This window comes from Equus przewalskii, chromosome 17, assembly GCF_037783145.1.
Source record: "Equus przewalskii isolate Varuska chromosome 17, EquPr2, whole genome shotgun sequence".
NCBI classification, from domain to species: Eukaryota; Metazoa; Chordata; class Mammalia; order Perissodactyla; family Equidae; genus Equus; species Equus przewalskii.
This window is the reverse complement of record NC_091847.1, coordinates 47,957,546-47,980,942: the sequence shown is the minus strand read 5'-3', so window position 1 is coordinate 47,980,942 and position 23,397 is coordinate 47,957,546. Positions and strand designations below refer to the sequence as shown.

The following is a 23,397-nucleotide window of genomic DNA, read 5'->3' as shown; positions in this document are numbered from 1 at the left end:
TCCTCCTACTCAAGGGAACATTGCCACCAAGGAAAGGCCACTTAAAGTGAATCCACTTAAAATGAAATGTAAATTTCACAGGAAACAGTGAATAAAAGGATCAATTGAGACTTTACTTTGAGAAATGAAATAAAATTCATGAAAATGAATTTATTTTATCTTCCATTTAATCAAACAGATTATAACTGTAACCACGTTCTAATTCTTAGAACAAGCTAAAAACGAGTGAAGTGTTGATTGTGAGGGTTATATAATTTTCTTCAAAATTGAGTGGTAGTGGTATATGACAATTTTAAAGAAAATGCAAGAATATTTGAGGGCTTCAACATTTTCCCAAGGGTCCCTCACAATCCTTTGAAATTCATATCTTTCTTTTTTGAAGAACCTATCATGTTACTATACTTGTTGATTTTCCCTTTTTCAACTGTTAAATGGTCGGCCAACTCCTCTTTTGGTGATGGCTCTGGTATGTTCTGAGCAGAGCTCCAACATCACTTTCACTGACCTCATGAAATCTTGCATATGGTGCATCACATACAATTTCACTTTGCAACTGACTTGCATTGCTTTGGCACTCTTCTTCAACTCACTAGACTGGTGAGGAAGGCACTAATGGCAGGAGAGACGAATATTTGAGAGGGCATTAATCTTTTAAGTGGTTAATTCATTACTAAACGTTTTCTTGGAATGATGAGCTTTTCTTCCTTTGGAACCCCTCTAACTGCTGGAAGCCAGTTAATGAAATCGCAGGTAGCCAGGACCTTTAACTTCAATTGGTCCTTGAAGCTGTTGTACATTCTTTCAGACCTAGGATATTAAATTGAAAAATTTTTACCAGTAAGGAATCTGAAGCCTAGAGTTACTGAGTCATCCCAGGGTTAGTAGCAGAGCCAAGGATAAGGCCAAAGCTGGCCTAGTCTACGGCTTTATTCTTCAGACCATGCTGCCTTGATTCCCTGTGTACAATGAATTAAAGCAGAGACATTATGAAAGAAAACAGAGGATCTATTCTATTCTTGGCCATGATGAAAACTCACTGTGGCCCTGGGCAAGTCACGTAACTTTTCTGAGTTTCAATTTTCTCTTAGATCTTATACCACAGGAGATAGTTATGGTTACTAGTTTGTGGCCCCAAGGACACCAGGGGAATTTTGCATTCCCAGTCAGGGAGCAGATACAAAAATTTGGGCAGTCACAACACAATACATGAACTGAATCATTGGGATTAAATGGTCAAGGTCCCCAAGAAGTGACTGCAGTTCACTGACCATTGGCCCAGAGGGCAATGAGGTCCTATTATTGCTCTGTTCTCATTGCCTGGGACCTCTCACACAAATCTCAATGTAATTCTCACATCTTGTCACATATGACTGTGGTTTTCTTGTTAAAAGCTATAGAGCGTCAGATATACCTTTCTATCATGTGCATAATACCCCCATCCATCCCAGTCTTTCACTCTCTCTTTTTTCCTTGCCTCATGCTTCAGAAGGTCAAGTCTCCTACTTTTAGAAGGCTGTCCTTCCATCTGGCTGTTAATCCTCTGGGACCCTGCTTGCTCAGTTTCCTCCTGTTCTTTCACCATCATCAGTATCACCAATTTCTTCTTTTACACTGCCTCAAGGAATCATGGGTGCCTGAGAAGTCATCTAACTGGAACCAACACTGGAGGCTTGCATCCCCTCCTTCAACTCTCTGAAAAGCAGCAGTCTCTTCTTTAATTTATGGGTACCTCACTAGCAGCTACAAGTATTCTTTCTCCTCTGTTTCTAAAAGGAAGCACAGATGTCCAGTATTCTATAAAAATCTTTATTTGATATTGTATTCAATCTAATGATCATCTTATTTCTCTCCTTCTATATACTGCAAACTTTTTAAACAAGTCATCTCTGTCTACTATCTCCTCTTGCCCATCACCCATCTGTTCCCTGCTCAGAATCCCTTGCAGAAATCACTTTACAAAAATTTCTCACTGGAAGGTCACTAACTCACTTGTAACTGTGAAATCACAGAATCAAGAAATTTTATTCAGCCATGAAAAACAAGGAAATTCTACCATTTGTGACAAGATGGATGGACCTGGAAGGCATTATGTTAAGTGAAATAGGTCAGAGAGAGAAAGAAATACTGTATGATCTCACTTACATGTGGTATCTAAGAAACCAAACAAATTCACAGAAAAAGAGACCAGACTTGTGGTTACCAGAGGCAGGGAGCTGGGAGGAGGAAGGTGGTCAAAAGGTACAAACTTTCATTTATAAGATAAAGAAGCACTAAGGATGTAATGTACAAAATGATGACTATAGTTAACACTGATGTATGATATATAGGAAAGCTGTCAAGAGAGTTAATCCTAAAAGGTCTCATCACACGGAGAAATTTTTTTTCTTTCTTCTTTTATTCTTCCTTTGCTTTTTATTGTATTTATATGAGAAGACAGATCTTAGCTGGACCTATTGTGGTAATCACTTCACAATCTATGTATGTCAAACCATCATGCTGTACACCTTAAACATATACTTTGATGTCTATCAATCATTTCTCAATAAAACTAGAAAAAAAGAGAAATTTTAGAGCTGGAAGATATCTTTGATATTTATTCTAACTCTCTCATTTACAGATGAAGAAGAGCTCACATACAATTTCAGATGACCAGTGAGCTCATCTCCCTTGGTCTCCCTTGGAGTATTTGATATAGTGTACTCCTTCCTTTTACTGAACATCGTTTAAAATATATAAACTGTTGTCAATATGATTTTTTTTTCCTGATCAGTTCAAAGAGAAGATGTGAGAAAATTTTCTGAAGATAAACTACATTAGGCACAAGACACGATGATTATCACATGTGTTTGTCTCAACCCAGATTCTTGGACAAGATCCCTGTCATGCCCTACCATCGCTCCACCATCACCATATTGCAAGTTACTTTCAAGCTGTTTTTATAATCATCAGAGGCATTTGTTATTGCTGGAAGAATTTAATATAAATGTACTTAGTCTTCCTCCTGTGCTGGAGCTGAGTTGCTTATACTTTAGAAAAATATCTTTATATATTGCTCTTCAACTATAAGATACTCATTTGGTTAAATGACAATTCAAGTAATTAACATACCTTACCATCAAACAATTTTCTCCCTTCTCCAAAAGGAAAGTCATCATTTTTTACTGCCAAGAAGTTCTCAGATGCAGAAACAGTAAGGAGTAGCTGGTCATCACTGCACACCGGAACAGGGACAGAGCATTAATCTGAAGAGGAAAACTAGTTTCCCTTCCCTCTTTGCTCAGGGAAAAACAGTCTGGACCTGTCCTCAAGTGGTTTGGAAATCTACTGGCTAGTTTTCAAGGTTCTCAAGATACTCGCTCAGGGAAGCACATCCAGATCATGGTTAGAAATGATGGTGTGCACATTTTAGATCTGTTCGTAGCATCAAGACTCTCCAGGTACAAAAGGTGCCAGCAAAATTTAGTTTTAATGAAACTGTTAGGTTTTCATGTAAATGCAATGGCCTTGTCTTATCTGAAAACTCAAAGGCATTAAGGCCAATTTATGTGGAAAACATATCAATCAATTTTATTCCTTTTGCAGCAGGCAGGGATCAATAGTTTCACCACTTTTTAATTACTAAAATGAGAAGCCCCCTGAACTCATGAGAGCAGCTGGCAGGATATTTATTTGATGTTGATAAGAGTAAGCCAAAGTTTCACTATATGATATATATAAATAAAATATATATATTTACTTAAGATAAATGTACATTTATAGATAGTTCCTTTTGTTTAAAATTAAGTATGCTTTCTTTTTTTTTTTGGTGAGCAAGATTGGCCCTGAGTTAACATCTGTTGCCAAACTTCCTCTTCCCCCTCCCCCGCCAAAGCCCCAGTACATAGTTGTACATCCTAGTTGTAGGTCATTCTAGTTCTTCTATGTGGGAAGCCACCACAGCATGGCTTGATGAGTGGTGCATAGGTCCACACCCAGGATCTGAACTGGTGAACCCAGGGCTGCCAAAGTGGAGCACGCGAACTTAACCACTCAGCCACTGGGCCAGCCTCCCTACATTTATAGATATTTATATCTATAAATATATTTCTATGATAAGATATGTATTTATATACAAACACATATTTATATATATGATAAATACAGAGAGAGCACATATATCAAAATATATATCTATAAAATATCTATATCTATATCTATCTACCTACCTACTCACACACACACAATGGAGCACCATTTTACTTCACCTCTTTTTTTGAGAAAAAGTAGGCCAGAAGATAAAAACAAACAACGATCCTAGTTGCGCATGCAGTTATTTTCAGAATAAGGCAAACTTTCATCATCTTTCACAAACCTTTGAAGGACGGGTAGAAATCAAGTTAAAAAGAAAAAGAGAACAGTTACAAGTCAGTATGTCTGGTGGGGACCACCCAAAGTCCACTCCCCTACACTCTATGCCTGAAAGGAAGCTTTTCCCAAACACTAGCTGTGAGGGCTAGCATGTGGGAGTGGGCAAATTATGGGAGGGGAATTGGTTAGAGTACGTGGGCTCAAGAGGGAACTTGAATAAGTGATATTCTGGCATTCAGCATGTTCCTCTCTGATTTGGGGAGAAAGAAAATAAAAAGGATGATACTCTCCTATATTGAAATAATTAAACAAACTACCTGCCTGGGGAGAACACCTTTATAAAAGTGAATTCTGCGTTAAGACCTAGAATGAATTATAGAGATCTACTGGAAGGTGGATCAGCACACTTACAGCATTTTGTGCATGGTACTGTGCATACAAAAGGAGAATGAGATGTGGTCCCAGCCCTGTTGGAACTCACTCTTGAGTGGGGAAGGGCAACAAGGAAATGAATGATTATCAAACAATAGCACCAGAACAGCGCTTCAGGAAAATGCCATGTGATCGCTACTGAGAGAGCGGACTCAAATATTTAATTAAATTTTTGAATGGGGTGAGGGGGACAGAATTTGAAATAAATGCAATCTTATGGCTAGGAGGAGAAAACGGGGTCAAGCTCCATGAATAATTCATTACTGACAGAGACATTCAAGCTCTGTTTCTTCTGTACTTTGTCACGGCACCTTTAACCTATTTTGTGAAGCACCTGATTTATTTCTGGAAGATATTGTAGATACCGTATAGGAAAGGGTTTTGACCCTTTTTAATAAAGTGCTGACTTTACAACTTGTGCTCTTAACATAATGTAGTATTCTGGGAAAGGGAGGTAATTTAAGAGACTTGTACACAAAGAAAAATTCCTTCAGTGTTTCATGTTAGCTCCTGAATTGACCAAATGGGATGTGTTCACATTTCAAGTTAAAGCATTCATTGCTTTATCAAGGTGGTGCCCTTCAGCAGCAGACAAGAAATAAAACGTCCTTGGATGTCCATGGGATAAGAACAAGGAAAACTCGGCGGATTAAAATCTTGATTAATGGAAATTACTCTAGTTAACCTAATGATAACCAGAAAATTTTCCTTATTTTGTTTTGTTCATTCATTATTAGTCAAGAAACATAACAAAAAGTCACTGAAAAATATTTTACTCTTTTTTTATGGTTCATAATCTTGTGCTGCTTCAAGTTACATCCTTACCACCAACTATGACTGCAGAGCATAGCAGGAGAGAAGACAGGAGGCTAGGCTGGAACACAGGTGACCCAGGACACTCCCTGGAAGCTATTTTGGGAAATAATCCCAAATATTTCCTTATTTGATTAGCATACACTACTGGGCCGTAAAATTACAGCTAATAGATTATTCCATTTCATTAAATACACTCTATTATATTTATATTTCAATTAGGAAACAATCTAAAAATATTAAGTAATTAAAATAGTACTTCTCCATCTCTCAGAATTTAAAAACATTTGGAATTGGGCATTCTTATATGCCACTAAAATAGAGAATGTGTTCAGAATCATTTCTTCAAACAAGTTTTAATAAATATTTCAATGAATGCTTCATACTACATTTCTTCATAACTCCTGGATCTATATAACTCAAAGATGACAATATAATATATCAGCAACCAACAAAGCCAATTAAATATGTATTTTATGACAACTCTCTTTAGTTGGCTGAGATCCTGCGGGATATGAAGTAGTCTAAGACATCAGTGTCTGTGAAAATTAGGTGTGGGTTTCTATGCTGCCCATTCAAAAACAGGAGTTAAGACAACTAAATGGGTGGGTGCGAGTTGCTCTGGGAAATGTGGAGTTTGCTATGAATCTAAGGTTGGGCACCTAACCTGACACTGACGTAAGCAGGGTGAGAAGTCCCCACTCGTGGCTGAGAACAACATCCAGCGCCCTGGGACAGACAGTGTTTGGTGTGCTCTTGCTCACTTCTCAGGTGATCTCACGGATGGAGGAAAGATGTTCCATTTTTTTTTTTTCTATTTCTCCTCTGGGACAGTTGCTCACTTCCTACATTGCTTAGAACCTCTGGACAACCTCCTCTCTCTGTGCCTCACTAATCAGGAGCTACCGTGCCACAAGCACTCACCATGCACTCCACAAGGCTCCTGGTCACAGTTTCCATTTTCAGTATATCTACTTGTTTTATAATTTTCCTTATATATATTTAACTCCTATATTTCCAATGCTTTGACATTTAGCATTCTAAATTAAGCATTTCTGCTTTATTATCTGCTGTGCACAAAGGCAGTATTTATTAAACAATTGCACAATTCTGTTTGTATAAATGCAGTCTGATCAAAATGATTCAGTAGCTAGAATGCTCCTGCTTTTGAAAGGTACTGAGTCACTGTCATCTTTACCATCTCTGCCTGGCCTATTCTGTATCATAAGAAGAGACAGGCATGGGCTACAAAGTGCCAGTTGTGATTGTGCCAAACTGCATGGGAAATTCTAAAATTTCATTTATTCATTTGACAAATATTTATTGATGGTTTTGCAGTGCTGGATATTCCTGGGCTCATGATCTAAGCAATAACTATGTCCCCAATACCCACACTATGCCTGACACACAGCAGACTCACAGTGAAGTGCACTGAATAGATCTATAAAGAATAAATGGCTCCTTGTCTATGAGGAATCTGCAGTGTTTGCTCCCTTGTCCTAAAGACATAAAAAGTTAAATAATAATACATGATAAGATATATTCCTACAAAGGATAGTGTGACTCCAGGCATGCTGGTGATGATGTGGTTCTGTCTCCTTGGTTACACTGCCATCCCAGAGGCAACAGTCACAGGCATGGATGGAGTTCTGAGAACAAAACGACACAGCCAGGGTGGCCTCCACCCACAGTGCCCGAGAGCCCTGCACACTGGGATCCTGCAGGGGATGGTTTCTGGGATGGCTCAGGTCCAGAGTGGGAAGGAGGCAATGGGCAGGCACAAGCCGGCTGAAGGCTGACCCCAGGACTGTTGAAAAGGGCTCAGCATGGACAGAGCGGCAAGCTGGCAGGAGAGATCCAGGGTCCACAGTCAGGGTGGTGAGGGTAAGTGCTGGAGGAGAAGACTAGCCTGGTATACAACTGAGCTCTATAGTAGCACAAGCACATGGAAATAGAGCTGATGTGTGTTCTTCACCTGTTACAGTATTTTTCAGAAAGCATCACTCCCAAATAAGTGAGACTCTTGTTCAAATAGACAATTTGCAAATCTCTGGTCCTGGCATTAGATTTTATTATAACACTCAGATATTTTTAAAACAGACAAAATGGCCATACTGAATTTTTTCCATAGATGGTATATAAACATATTTTTTAATACTTTGAGCAAACAACCTTTCAATTTTTTTCTCTTTCCTACAGTGAAGGACTTTCTGCAGTGATAGGGAGGGAGGGAGAAAACACTTAAAGACATTAATTATGTGTATGGAGCCTTACCAGGATAAGTTTTTGGTTGACTCAGGTCACAAAAGGAAAAACCTTATCTAATTGAGAGCATATTCTGCACCCCACCCCCCAAACAATATTAAGAACACCTGCATGTTTTTTGCCTAAGGTAGACAATATTTCCAGAGGACATCCAAAAGCTGAATACATTTAATACATCATTCCTCCCACTGCCTTATTTTTACTCATCATCCTAATTCTTAATGGCCTAGCCTGGGAACTGGCAAACTTCTTCTGTAAAGAACCAGCTGGTAAATGTTTTAGGATTAGTGGGCCACATACTCTGTCTTAACTACTGGAGCCTTTGTAGCAAAAAGCAGCCAAAAGCAATATATAACAGATGGACAAGGTTGTGTTTCAATAAAACTCTATTTATAAAACAGACCATGGGCTGATTTGTCTTACAGGCCACAGTTTGTTGACTCCTGGTCTAGCCCTTTAATCCTTGAAATTATATTAAAATGATTATGTTCACATGAAAAGAGGTAAAACCTCTCAACACACATTATTTCCATCCAACTCTACGCTACCTCATGAAGGTATTAACTGCTAATAATACATGTAGGTATCATGGAAAACATGCCAAAATACCTAATAGCTAAAAGATTTGGGGTTTCATCCTTTATCTTTCAAATATATTTATTTATTTGTTTTTTATTGCAATAACTGGTTTATAACACTATACAAATTTCAGGTGTACATCGTTACATATTTTGATTTCTGTGTAGATTACATGTTCACCACCCAAAGACTAACTACCATCCATCACCATGCACGTGTGCCTAATTACCCCTTTCCTCCTCCACGCTCCCCCCTTCCCCTCTGGTAACCACCAATCCAATCTCTGTCTATGTGTTTGTTTGTTGTTATCTTCTACTTATGAGTGAAATCATACGGTATTTGACTTTCTCCCTCTGACTTATTTCACTCAGCATAATGCCCTCAAGGTCCATCCATGTTGTCACAAATGGCAGGATTTCATCGTTTCTTATGACTGAGTTCAAATATATTTAACACAGACCAGCACCAAGGAAAATTTCAGAGAAAATCTGTCAAGGGATTCTAGAAAAAAACACCCCAGCTCCTCCAAATTTGTGAACTCTGAGACTACTCTTATCAGATATTCAGAAAAGCATATAAGCCACATTACTTTGGTAAAATATGTTTTGAAAAATAAATCAGAGATGAAGATGATACTCCCATATGTATCTGGATAAATTTCAGGTCTTATTATGGAAAATGGTAAAAGAATGATTTAGGCTCCTCTGTAAATTTTTTTCTTTTTAATTGAAGAGACTTTCAGAAAATACAAAATCAGCAAATAATTCTTCTACTTTGCAGGATAGAGATCAACAGAAAGTAAAATTCTGAGTCACATGCTCCTGTCTGAATAGCAGCAGATTTCTGAAGGTACATATTTGACTCTAACTTTCCTGTAGCCAAGGGGTTGGCTTTCAGTGGGACATGAATGAGGACGTAGAAAGTCATCATTAGGCTACAGGAAGAGGTTCTGGCAATTATGGTATGCCCATTCTTGGCTGGGTAACGACTTGTGAATGTGTGACTTTCAGAAAAGAACTAGCCTAATGTATACTCGCATTTTATGAAATTCTGTGAGGTTCTGTGAATAGTAATTGTTACCTCTAGTAGCTCAGGATAGGTATGGTCACTTAGGATTTTAAAGAATAAGGCAACCTGGTGCATGTCCAATACTACAGGCTCACTAAGTACAAAGAACAGAAGAGATTAAAAACAAGATATTTTGACTCTCATAATTGGAGAGGGCATTTTAAAATTCTATTTCAAAAGTATCTGTGGTTATGGTTCCTTAATCTAGACTGGCTGGAGGTTATAAAATGCAATAAAAATTTCTGACCACTTGGCCATAATGGGAATTTCCATCTTTATCAGTAATACAACATATTTTTCAAATACTTAATATTTATAAAGTATTTCATTGTTACAAAACACTGCTGCAAACAGGATTTCATTTGATCCTCAACATTTCCTGATAAGAAAGGTGGAAAAATGACTATTATTCTTATTTTTTATGAGGCCAGGTGCAGAGAAGTTATACACCTGGTCTTCAGACACACAGTGACGGGGAGAACCATGACTCAAAGCAAGCAGTCTTCCTACTGATGGCACCCTGCTACTTTCCTTTCAGGATTTTCGCAGCTTTGCCCTTTTTGTTACCAGATTCTAACGTCCTGAGGAGAGATGATGGTGCTTACAATATGGCGTCTTGGCTGGGGCAGAACGATAGGGACAATCATTTTAAAATGACTCTTTTTTATGTAACAACTACCAAAAATGTCTCTTATCAATAGTTTTATGTCCCAATCCTTAAAGAAGATAGAATTGTATTGTAGAAAAAACAACTGGAACTTAGTAAGACCTTGCTGAATTGAATCAATGTCAGGAGACCAGAGTCCAGAGAGAGTAGGTAAATCATTGACTAAATGAATTGGTTTTCTCTGTTTCATAAGGGAGAAACTGTACTTATCTACTTTACAATGATTGAAAGAGCTCAACTAAGAAAACAGATGTGAGGCCATTTAGAATGAATGAGTACCTAGTTTACTCAACAAATATTTATTGAGTAGCCATTGTGAGCATGGCATCGTGATAGATGCTAAAAAGAGATTAAGCACAATCTACTCTATGCCAATTGAAACCACAGCTTCATAAAATATGGGAAATTGTTAGGAACTTCAGGGATTACACACAAATGGAGTTGAGGAACACAGATGCAGATCAATGAAAATAGTAACAGCTTACAATGACAGATAGGCTTACTCTCAAAACAGGATCAAATCATTGACTGTCCATCCATAACATAAAGGCTAAAATACAAAGACTTGAGTAGATGTAATAATGTGAAAAAACATACCCAACTCTAAAGATTTAGGATGCAATAAAAGAATGCAAATATCTCAATAATTTTTAATATTGATTACATGTTAAAATGACATTATTTTGGATATACTGAGTTAAATAAAATATTATTTAAATGGATGTCACCTTTCCTTTTTACTTTTTTAATGTGGCTACTAGAAAATTTAAAATTACCATGAAGCCTGAATTATATTTCTATTGGACAGTTCTATTCTAGAAGGATGTCTTGTGGCCAAAAAAGAAGTCTGAGCAGTGTATGGTTCTGAAAAGACTAATCGTGATGTATACTGTCTTTGTGAGGCAAGGACTGAAGACATAATAGAGGATGAGCCAAGTGTCGTTAAACCCATGAATTACAAAAATTCTGATGGCTCACATGGGAGCACAAATATAGTCAGGAGGAACCTGGAAGGTATTGGTGGTGATTCTAAAGTAAGTAGATTGAAAACTAAAAGAAATAAGAGTGCACAGAGAATAATTTTGTTTCTTCTTCCAGCTGAAGCACAATTGAAGGAGAAATAGGTCTATGAAATGCTTATTAGAAGTAAAGTCCAATCTACCTCTAGCACCTTCTCTCCGGTAGCCAGTGACTATTTCACACTCACATATTCCACCTAGTATAATGCTTTATTTAGCTGTCAGAGCTCCTTAATATACACAACTAAACTATTTAATATTGATAATCCATTTATATTATTTATCTTCAGTAAATGTTCAGAAAATAATTTATTTCTGATATTTCTAGGCTCCCCAAAATTATAATTCTGAATTATACTGAATATTGAATATTGAAGGGACCTGTAGGGATTCAACTGCCAGCAGCCCAAGAGAGGCCCTAGTCTAACTGAATTCTCAGCACCCAGCCCAGTACTGGTTATACAGTAAGTGCCCAATAAATATTCACTAAATGTATAAAAAATGGTAGTATCTTGGAAGGTAAAAGCCCACACATAAACAATATGTAAAAGGCAAAGGTCAGGAATTTTAGACCAGTAAGCTGACTATTGCAGATGGATTACCAAACAGATGGGGGTGGGCACTTAGAAATGAAGAGCCAGGAGCCAACAAAGTTCTCCTCAAGTCGGTCACAGCAGATGGGCCTTACAGTTTTTTTTCATCCTGCCTCTACATATGCAGAGGATGTCTTAAACAACAGTAAATCTTGACTTTCATACGACCTTTGACAAAGTCTTTTATTGCACCTTTAAAAAACATGGAGAAATAGCAGGCAGGATGACAGAGCAGTTATAAGACAGTAACAAGTAGAAAAAGCATAAGCAAAGACTGGTGGTTGAGAGATTGAGGTCAATCTAAAGAAATTCTTCAGTAGGGTACCAGGAGTTCCTGTGGGTCAACTTTCTTCTTCAATGAGTTGGGGTAGCATGAAAGGTGTATGTGCAAGTAGCATAAAAGCAGAAGGGGTAAGCATTGCACTGGATGTATAGTAGTCCGCCCTTATCCACTGTGGATACGTTCCAAGACCCCAGTGGATGCCTGAAACTATGGATAATACTGAACCCTACATATACTACATTTTTTCCTATGTGTAAATACATACCTACGACAAAGTTTAACTTACAAATTAGGCACAGTAAGAGATTAACAACAACAATAATAAAATAGAGCAATTATAACAATATACTATAATAAAAGTTACCATAGATCTTAGCAACCTCAGCATACAATTTTTTTTCTTTCTTTAAGTCAAGGACTTTCACCCTTTCACTTAAAGGAAGCACTTTATGGCTTCTCTTTGGCTTCTCCGAATTGCCAGCATCACTACACTTGCACTTTGGGGCCATTATTAAGTAAAAAAAGGGTTATTTGAACACAAGCACTGCAGTACCTCAACTGTTGATCTGATAGCCAAGATGGCTACTAAGCGACTAATGGGTGGGTAGCATATAGAGTGTGGATATGCTGGACAAAGGGATAGTCCACATCCAAGGTGGGATGGAGTGGGACAGTGCAAGATTTCATCTCACTACTCAGAACGGTGTGCAATTTAAAACTTATGAAATATTTATTTCTGGAATTTTCCATGTAATATTTTTGGACTGCAATTGATGATGGATAAGGGGGCCTATGCAGTTCAGAAGATCCTAATTGGGCTAGAATATTTGAAAACAGCATGATAAAATCTAACTGGAATTAATGTAGCTTGTATTATTAGGTATACAAATAAATCATAATTCAAAATAAAAATACAAAAAAAGAAAGAAATTTAGGATGAGAGAGATCTAATTGAGCAGCAGCTCAGATGTTTATCAGATCATCACCACTACTGTGTGAAAGCTGCTTAAAGCTAACGCACTGGAAAGCTGCATAGAAGAAACGCAGGTCTAAATAAGGCTGGTTTTTAGTTCCCATATTTTGTACTAGCCAGTCCACATTTGAAACGTCACGACAAGTGGAATTCTGAGGAACAAATAAAAGGTAACAACAAGAAGGAATAATTGAAGGGATTAAAGATGTTTTCTGAAGAAGAGAAAGCCTATAGATACACTAGAAATCGTCCCATGCTTAAGAGTTTTCAATTAGAAGTAGTAGGGTACACTTAGTCTGTTTGCCAGAAGGCGCTTTTTTGAGGAAGGAAGGGAATCATAGATCTCTTTGAGAATCTGATAAAGCATGGGCCCTCCCCCTCAGGAAAAAAATACACACACATACACGTTTTTCAAAGAGTTTCGGGGAGGTCTAAACCAGATTAAGAGCCTCTAGCTGAGAAGTTATAAGGTCCCAGGTTTCCATATCTTATAAGAAACGTTTTCTCCCTCAATATCTAAAGCAATACTCCTGATCAGGGAAATTGGTAGAAGAATTTCTACCCTGGGCAGAGGGAGTGGGAGGAGAGTCTGGAGCCGGTAACCCATAGAGTCCCTCCCAATTCTAGGATTCCCTAATCTAAAAGGAATTTTTGGATAATTCCATAGTGTTAAGGAAAATATTTAAGATATTATTTGTTATTGTCATTCACAGTGCAATTTTAGATACAAACAATACCCATTACACTCCGGTAACTGAAACACGGTCAACACAAAGGTCATCCAGGCACTAACATAACTTACTAGACATATGTGAAAAGGATTTTATTCACTAGATGCACAACTACAATGGAAGCAGGTATATAAATTATTTCTCGTATTACAGTAAAATATTTCTTTCCACAAGTTGCCTTTTAAAAAACCTGGCTGCACCAGGGGCATGGTAGCAGAAGCCCTCCAGCATTTGCAATATAAACTCTTGTTTTGTATTTGGTTACAAGGATTTTTCTAAGCGGTTAGAGTATGTCATCATCATAGGGCAGACCTATGAGTTATCTTATTAGTAGCATTACATAATTTCTACATTATGGGGTCTATGTTCTAGGTAACTCATTGCTATCTAAACCTGAAGAGCTTTTCTACACATAAACGGGAGGAAAAGAAGTGCATCTCCATTTTAATTCTACCCTTAAAGAGAAGTAAGCAAGTCAAAATACTTGAGAGTGATGCTTATTTCTTTAAAACTGAGGTTCTCAAAAATCCTAAGTAAGAAAAGCATTCTATTAGTCTTTTGAGAAATATTCTAAGATTTTGCTCAAGTTCCTTCTATTTAAATTCTTACTAATAGTTCTGTTACTAATACCGAAAGAGCCCCAATCCTGAAAGAATTACATACACATTACACTCGATATATATATTTGTTTCCTATCTACAATCACATAAAACTATAATAAGGTTTTATAAATGCCTGTTGGCAATGCACAGTGCTGCTGCTTGGAAACTATTTTCATAATAAGTAAGTGTCCAAAAGGGCTGCAAGTCTTAAGGAGAAGCTGTTTTGTGTGTGTATGTGTGTGTGTGTGTTATTAATTTGTTTATGGAACCCCAGTGATAGACGTTACTCACTTAAAAGCCCCATCTTTATTATTGCTATTTTTCTATTGGAGCTGAAAAGCAAGGTATTATTGCATCCCTTCATTCCTTGGCTTTCTCCAATTTCCAATGCTTTAATTTCCCATTCGAATCAATTCTCAAAATGGAAAAAAAATCTGCCATCAATGGTAGACTCTAAGTGACATGGAGGGCTCATTTTTTTTTTTCTAGTTCAAGTAATAGCCTTCCAGAAAAATATTAATGACAATGAACCTATTTTCTATACAAAGGATTGTCAAATTCCATCAAAATCTGTCATATTGTTTTCTTAGCTCTCAACCAAACGAGACATCCAGACATTAAGGGGCCATAGAGAATGTTAGAGGTTAGTTTTAGATTATACTTTCTATCTGACTTGGCTGTAAATACAGCTGATGAGGAGAAGTTTATAGGACAGTGGTTCTCAGACTTTAATGTGGAACGCAATAATCAGGAAGGCTTATCAAAATACAGATTGCCAGGCCCCACATCCAGAGTTTGTGACTCAGTCAGTCTGGGGTGGGGTCTAGTAAGTCGCATTTCTACCAAGTTTCCTGGTGATGCTTTTGTTGCCAGTCCAGGGACCATGCTTTGTGGAACCCCTGGTACAGAAGATTCTCTGATATATAACTGGTTGCAACACCCTATTTCCTTTATTCAGATTTTCATGGCTAAGGTTTTTGAAGCATACTCTAGACCAGACCTTAAAATGGCAGATGGCTTTCCGTAGCTTCAGAACCCATGGAAGCCACATCCTTCTCTAACTATCCTGTGGAAAATATTAGTAAAGATGCAACCCTCTTCTGCAAGAAGAAATCAAGCTGTTTCTTGAGTCTCTCTCCCATTTTCTTTAAATCTCTTAGTATTTGGAGTGAAATTCGAAAGGAAAATGGTTCATAAAACCTATCTGGAAGGAGTGGCTCTATCAGAAAGAAGATTGGCATACTCACCAGAGAGGAAATATACCCAGTCGTGTGGTGATAAAAACCATGGCAAACATGACAAACAGAAGATCACAAACTTTCTGAAACTTTGCATAATTTGCCATTTTGGCAGCCTATGAAAGGAAGGAATGCGACATATTAATTTAGTTAAACTGATAAACGAAAAGCTTCTTTCAATATGCATGAGCCTCCTTTAAGATATAACTTACCAGATGCATAAAACTGCCTGCTACCTTGAAATCTCATGTATCATGCATCAGTATTTATAAATTACCCATAAGTCGAGTGCAATGCAGTATTAGCCATAAGTAGAACTATGACTGTCACAGATTTAATAAAATATTCAGGAACCTGAAAAATTCAATTATATGGTTGATTTCAGGAAAACAGAAAAATAAGAAAATTCTTGCATTTTAGTTGATATTAGCAAACCAAAGTCACCGAAACAGGAATTTGGCATTAACAAATCTAAAATAGAAACTATTAGATGATCCTTCAAACCTTTAATGAGTCCTAAACACTAAGGCCACAAACTTTATACAAAATATATGGAGACCTTTTGGATTTTTTCTCCTTTCTACTTAGAATTATAGGTTTTCCTTAAACAGCCATAAGGAGTATTCTCAGGAGACAGTTTCTTGGCTTATTCTCACAAATTTAGAAATGAATAATGTGTCAAGATCATGTTATTTCAATGAATCCATTTAAGTATGATTTTCAAAATTACATTAATGGGTCATTTTCTATATAAAGTCACTAACGTTCAAAGTGTCTGTGAGAAATATTCCAATAATTTATAATAGTGATTTCAATGACCACTTTTTGTATTACAAATTAGTCTAGGGAAAAAAATCACATCCCTTTCTCTATCATCCACTTTTAAAAAATTGAAGTATAGTTGACATACAATATTCTACCACCTACTTTTTACAGATGATTCTAAGTAAAAACAGGTGACAGTGAAAACATTATTTTGCTTGATCATCTTTTTTTACATTTTCACGTACAATTCACAAGCACCCCCACACAGGGTTATAAATTGAAGATGTCTTCTGAATTCATAACATTATTTTCTACTTGGAAAGTTAAATTAGCTGAGTCAAAGTTGAGAGGATTGTTGACAGTATCCACAGAAGCTGTAATTTAATAGCTTTATGTAAAATACGAAGCTGTGAGAGAAATGCATTCCTAAGGGTAAATATCTGTTAACTGAGTGGAAGTCAAGATTATGAACTTTGAATTTCGTGAACACTTTGGGTGTGACACCGCAAATTATATTAAGAAAGAGAAGAAGCCTCTCTGTCTCCTTCTGGCTAAGTGAACCATACAGTTGTTCGTTTATATTCACTCACCAGCATTCAAGAAAAAAAAGCATGAAACATTAATTTTTCTAAAATGTCTAAGCCATAGATCCCACTTTGAAGAGCTGACAGTCAGCATACTCATTATTTGGATATTCTTGAGTACTATTTTATAACGTCATCAGAAAGAATCCATTTGATGAAGAACATTTGCTTTTAAGCCACATGACTGGGATTCCTGGATTATTTTTCTTTTCTGGATAAAAGTGGTAGACGATGATTCAATCAACATTTTCCGAACCATGGCTCAGCAGAGCATCATGCCAGCCATTTCCATAGAGATTAAAGTTGGCAGATTGTATAGTATTGATTTCAAAACTGTAGATTGTTGTATAAAGGTCTACTTTCGACTATTCTTAGGATTTAACCAAATGGCAACTGATTTTCAGGGGATTGCCCTTATACTAATTATATTTTGCCTTTAAAAAAATATGCAGAATAGAGTCTAGCTTGAATCACTTAAAAATCATAGCACCAAACTATCATCTGTCATATCTAGCCCATTAGGACCATTTTTTTTGTTTTTTCATAACCTTATAGGGACCAGAGTGTTTAACAAAGTGCCGTATATACTTCAAATCTTGCTTAATTGCCTTTACAGTAGATTCAGTTTTATGGTGTGGGATTTGTGCTTATATTGCAATAACACATCATTATTGGAGGGCACCTCTATTCTATATTCACAGTGATAGTAAATGCTTCAAAGAGGCAGAACTGTGGGCCAAAGGGATAAAAAATCAGAATACAGATTCTAAAACCCTTTTCTACAAGGAATTTGTACTCTGGTAAGTTGATGTTTGACTAGTTATACAAATTTGTTAGTATAAAGTGAAAAGATTTTCATTTAATTATATAACATTATTGAGTGTGTCTCTTCACAGGGGCCATAATTAAGAGTAAATATCACAAAATTTTCCTTGGGATTTTATCTTCTGAAATATGCTAAAAGCATTTTTTGTTTTCTATTTTTTTTTGCCACTTTAATAATTCTAAATGATGATGATTTATAAAGTTAATAAAAGTGCAACCAATATTTCCTCTTTTTATACTTACATGCATAGAAAACATAGTTTTTATATGTAATATGCAATTTGTATATACTTTTCACTGTAAAAATACTACGGTAATATGTATATTGGCAATAAAAACTATGACTATTAATTAATTTCATCAGAATGTACATATCCCATTAACAACTAAACTGAGTTATATACACTTTCCAGATAAACCAGTGTGAAACTTATAACACCAGAAGCAAAACTTATTCAAATAATGAATTTCCTATTGTAAAGCAATCATTTTTTAAGTGTAGAATAGTAAAGGTTTTCATTATTCTATTAATAAAGAATGCTAACATGACGAACATTTTTTGTACAAAATTTTATATATTAATTTAAAGTCTCACTTTCACCAATTTAACCTACAAAGAAACACTCTGCAGTTCAAAGCAGCAATATACTATCTTCCCCCAGCACCATCTAGCATAACACAAAAGTAATGATCTCGGGGACTTCCTGAATTCTTGATTTTGTTTTCTTAAAGATGAAAGAAAACTTTTACCTCTAGAAGAGCATCAGCTGAATCGTGGAGACAGAGGACCAGGGTCCCTACTCGGGCCATATTGTTGACATATGAAAAGGTAATCAAGCAAATAGATACAAGGTGATGCAGGAACATAATGCCAAAGTCCTTGGGGAGGAAAAGACACAGCCATGTTAGGGCTTAGTGGTATCACAACATTTCCATTCATCTATTCAACCATTCAACCAATACTTGCTGAGGCTCTTTATGGGCCTAGCACTGGGGATACTAAATGAAGAAGATATAATTCCTATTCTCTTGGAGTTCACCATATAGTGGGAGAGACACATAGGAGACCCGTGACTATGAAGAATGTGATAAATGCCAGGACTAAGGCCAGATTATAAAGAGTATTTTGTACGAAGCCAAGGAATTTGAAGCTATGGGAGAAACTGCCACAGGATTTCAAGCAAAGAAAGGCACTACTTGGATTAGTACCTTAGGAAAATCTGTTGGGTAACAGTGCAGGTCAAACTGGACCACTTCTCTGACTACTAGTGGCTAGGGATTCTGCATCCTTCTCTGAAATATGCCCAGTGGGATGTTAAAATAAAAATCCTAATATGTTGACTTTTCTGATGGGTCCTACACAAACAAGCACTGAATTTTAGCCATTATCTGTCCACAGTCATTAGAAAAAACAAACTGGATAAACTAATGGTAAATTGGCCATCCTTATTTTGATCAGCTTCAAGGGAACTACTTCTGGTCCATGCGAAAAGGTCATCTTTCTCTGATACTAATTTATCTCCTTACCATCTAGACATGGTTTGTTGCGATTTAGCATTTCTTTTGCTGAGAAATATAGTCTCTCTTTTACTAATATTTTTACTCTCATTTAATCTATATTTCTACCAGAGTAAACTTGAACTTCTCTGGGATGTAAATACCAGGATTGGCTGTAACAGTGATCTACTTGAAGCCTTGGAGAAAGAGAACTACTCCCCTACAGACCATTCATGGCAAGACAAATCAGCCACAATGAAAAACATATCATGAACTGAAAGAGAGAGAAAGAGAGCAAGTGTGTGGGCACACACACCCTCTTTATTCAGCAGCTATTGATGTCATACAGTTTGGGGTTTGAAAGGTCAACTTCAAAGACTTTTAAATAGTTTTAAAACATTTAGACAATGGTCTTTGTTTAGATCCTGAACGTAAGTAATGATAATCCATAAGTAATGAAATATTGCTATTAGGTCCTTTTACCATTTATTTGATTGTATAGTTTCCATGTTGAAAAAATTTCCAAATACTTGATCTTCAACTTATATAACTTGAACCTACAAAGCTATGGATATTTCTACTTTTCAAATTCCTATGATACAGACGCTCTTAAGAGCATCTTTTTATGTTTTATAAAATCAAGCTTTAAATGACAATCATGAAATAAAGTTAAATGTGTATGTTTAAAAAAAATGTTTAAACGGTTCTGTGTATACTTTGGTGAACTTTTCCAGAGGTTGTTTTTTCTGCCTTGGAAAGTGCCAAACATTTATTGATAACCATACATATTGATTTATTACTAGAATAAACAATGTATTAGTTTCCTAAATAAGGTTGGATAATTTTAAAAATGAAATGCAACTATTTCTCTTATTTTCAGTTAACCTAGTCTTCAAATCTGCCATGTTGCATTGATGGTGGCTATCATTGTTGGAAGAATCATCTGTCTTGCATCAGTTAATTCTAACTCCCCACAGAACTGCAGAACTGAGTCTTGCAAACTCCTGCACCTCTTGACTTCCCACTATGCTTTTTCCTCCATAACCACATTCCCATCTAGTTCTCAGCTCAGTGGCAGAGGAAATGATGACCACGGTCTGAGTTGAATGAGTGATTATGTACAGACTCAACTGACTAGTTTTACCTACTTCTCCTAATTTTCTCTGATGTTTTTGTAGTTTTTAGGATTTTCCTAAATCATTAAAGTTGGAAAATACCAAAATGCTTTAGGTATATAATAAAAATTGTTCTGATAATGTTTTCCACTAGAAGATGAAACCTCTTCTCTCTAGGCTGTTACCAGAGATTTACCAGGTTCCATTACCTCGAATACAGTGTTCTACCAGACAATAGATACTTCAAAACAGTGGATCAATTAAAGTGAGATAACCTATCAACTGATATATTAAACTGTTTTCTAAACATAATTAAATGAAGACATACAGCACTTAATTCAACAGTTCTAGGAGTTTCTGTTTGCGGGCACTGAATACACCGTGAGATTTTAAAGTCTAACTAGCTGAGCACCTAACCAGAACACCACTTTCTACATTTCCCATTGTTCACCCTTGAATGATTGCTCTTGATTCTCTGAAAGAGAACAAGAGTTTTTCTCTATTTAATTTTTAAGTGAATAAATATAAATTGATTAAAACACTTCTGGAGGATTAGGACCATTTTATAATTGTTTCCTAATTCGTATCTGATAATAAACGTCAATAAACAATAAACGCCCTTGGCAATATAGCAAGGCTCCCCTAAAAACAAAAGCCTTGTTTTTCAGACAAAGTTTGCTTTGTGAAGATGATTTCTGCATATAAATCCCCTGGTCCTAGAAAACATTTATTACTGAGGGGCTCAGAGTTATGCCCACAGCAGAAGACCAATTTTTATTATACTGTCAAATCTGTATGAATATGAAAAAAGCATGAATAATGGAGTTTTTGTTTTTTGCATTTCTGCTTCAGAAAGCATTATACACAGTGAAATACCTTTAATAAAAGTCATACAGTCGTTATTTTGTGTGTAACTCACATCTCACCCTGACACATTTTTTTTTTTTTGAGTAAGCACTGAATCTGCTCCAAATAAGGGTTTTTAAATAAACAGTCAATTTAAACTTTATCAGTGCAGGGTAGGAAACTCGAATCCTCATGTTTCTTACTGCTCAAAGTGACTGGTGTGTATAGAAACACAGGCCTGGCTGCAGGAAATTTAGCATCTTGGTTGATAATGTTTTCCTGCAATCTTGGGAGCAGCAATTAGGCAGAGACATTGTGATTTCTTGTTGGTCTTCAGATGGAGACAGATCCCAAAGCTCTTATTCAAAACAGGATGGTCTGGCTGCCTGCTTCAGTGGTGTCCCCAACCTCCTGCCAGTTTGCCATATTGTTTCAGGACATGTTCACAGCCATCATCAAAGCGTCCTTCTATGTTTCCTGCCTGATATTTATCCCGACCTCAGCCCTCATTCCAGTGGCTTCCCCTATGCTAATTAGCAGAGGCAGAAAAAATAATTAGATGTGGTCTTGACTCAAATTCAATTAGAAGAAGTCTGAAATGAAAGAATTCAAGGAAGAGCCATCCATTTTAATACCAGAAGCTGGTAAGATAATGCTGCTTATTGCCTTATTACATTTCTGGACGACATTTAGAGAACCTAGAAGATAGTCCATCCCAGTTTGTTCTGTGTCGCTTCCGCATCAGAAACTCCGAGGTGCAGATAAAATTTCAGCTACTTGGGCTCCATCCCCAACTATGTGAATGAGAATCAGCATCTTTAGCTCAGTTCTCCAGGGGAATTTTATGCACAATAAAATATTAGCAGCAAAAGGCCAGAGGGATCAAGCTCTCATTAAGATAAGAACATATGATGTTCTACATGATGGAACTCCATTTGCATTGATCAGCCCACCTAGAGTCTTTGAAATAATATTCTGTCTTCAAGAGGCACCAGAAATTCATCTCGATGTGCATGTTTTCATGAAAGCAAAATTAACTCATTTCTCATTAAGAAAACCCACCAGAAACAACAAGAAATTGTTCTCTAAATTTCCATTTGCTGGATAAAGTATTAATAATTTTATGCTGTTTCTTTTGGGAATAATCTTTGCAGCAAGTAAAGAAGAGCAGTGGTGAACCTTCTTAAGAAAGGAATATACTACCAAAATCTTAAGTGATGGCTGATTTAGATGTGCATGGATGTTGAAGAATATGAAATACCATATATGTGTAAGACAAAGAAAACACTCTTCTCTCGCAGATGCAAATAACATATATTAGCTTTCCCAAATTTAGTTTAATAAATAAAATTAATAAATACAATTGATAAACTTACAGTCTAACATATGAATAGAAATCAAGTAATTAGCATCAGGTTACCCATTGAACAGATCTTCAAACTCTCTAGGAAACAGAAGTACAACAGCATAATTTAAAGCTGATTTCATTTTATGGCAGTTGCAGCAATAATAGAAATCTCTCGTTTCTATTTGTTTCATTTTTATAAAAAATAGTTTCCTCATTTGATCCTTCAAGGTGCATAGAAATTAGTACAACTTTTAACAGAGTAACATGCTCTTTCTTCTAGAGATCAATTACAATCTTTCTATCTCATCACTTGGGATTTTGCAAGGTAGGGGTAAAACTCAGAATGAAGCTGGAGAGCATCATGGCTGTGCAGGAAGTGGACTTCAAGCACATAACCTGGCAACGTGCAGGGGGGAGTGACCACTCAGGCTCCATCTCCACTCCAGAACAACACACAGATGGAGATGGGGAGGATTTCAGACAACGCTTATATATGCCAAGAATAATTATAGTTAAATACCATCGAGGGAATCTGAAAATATTATAGGTTGTTAATCTTGGGCTAAGGATGCTAAAGTCCTGATTAATAGCATATATATATTTATACACACACACACACACACACATATATATGACCTCTTAAAAAGCAAAGAAATGAGACAAAAAAACTGTTTAGGTCTTGAGACAATGACTAAAATGAAAGTATATTCAGGATGATTTATGGAAATCAGTTGATTTGTCCATATTAGGCAATTTGAGGAAAATTATACCTTTCTTTTACCAGTGCAGGACACAAAACATTCACAT

At 36.5% G+C, this 23,397-nt stretch overlaps 1 protein-coding gene across 5 annotated transcripts in view; it reads right to left on the bottom strand.

Annotated features, from left to right (window-relative positions):
- CERS6 (ceramide synthase 6) overlaps positions 1–23,397 on the bottom strand; it is a 303,555-nt gene that overhangs the window by 38,875 nt on the left and 241,283 nt on the right. For all 5 annotated transcript variants that reach the window (XM_070580068.1, XM_070580069.1, XM_070580073.1 and 2 more), the window contains exons 7-8: positions 18,535–18,663; positions 15,620–15,726 (exon numbers count right to left, since the gene is read on the bottom strand). In XM_070580068.1, coding sequence (XP_070436169.1) covers positions 15,620–15,726; positions 18,535–18,663 — 236 coding nt within the window. The remainder of the gene's footprint in view (positions 1–15,619; positions 15,727–18,534; positions 18,664–23,397) is intronic.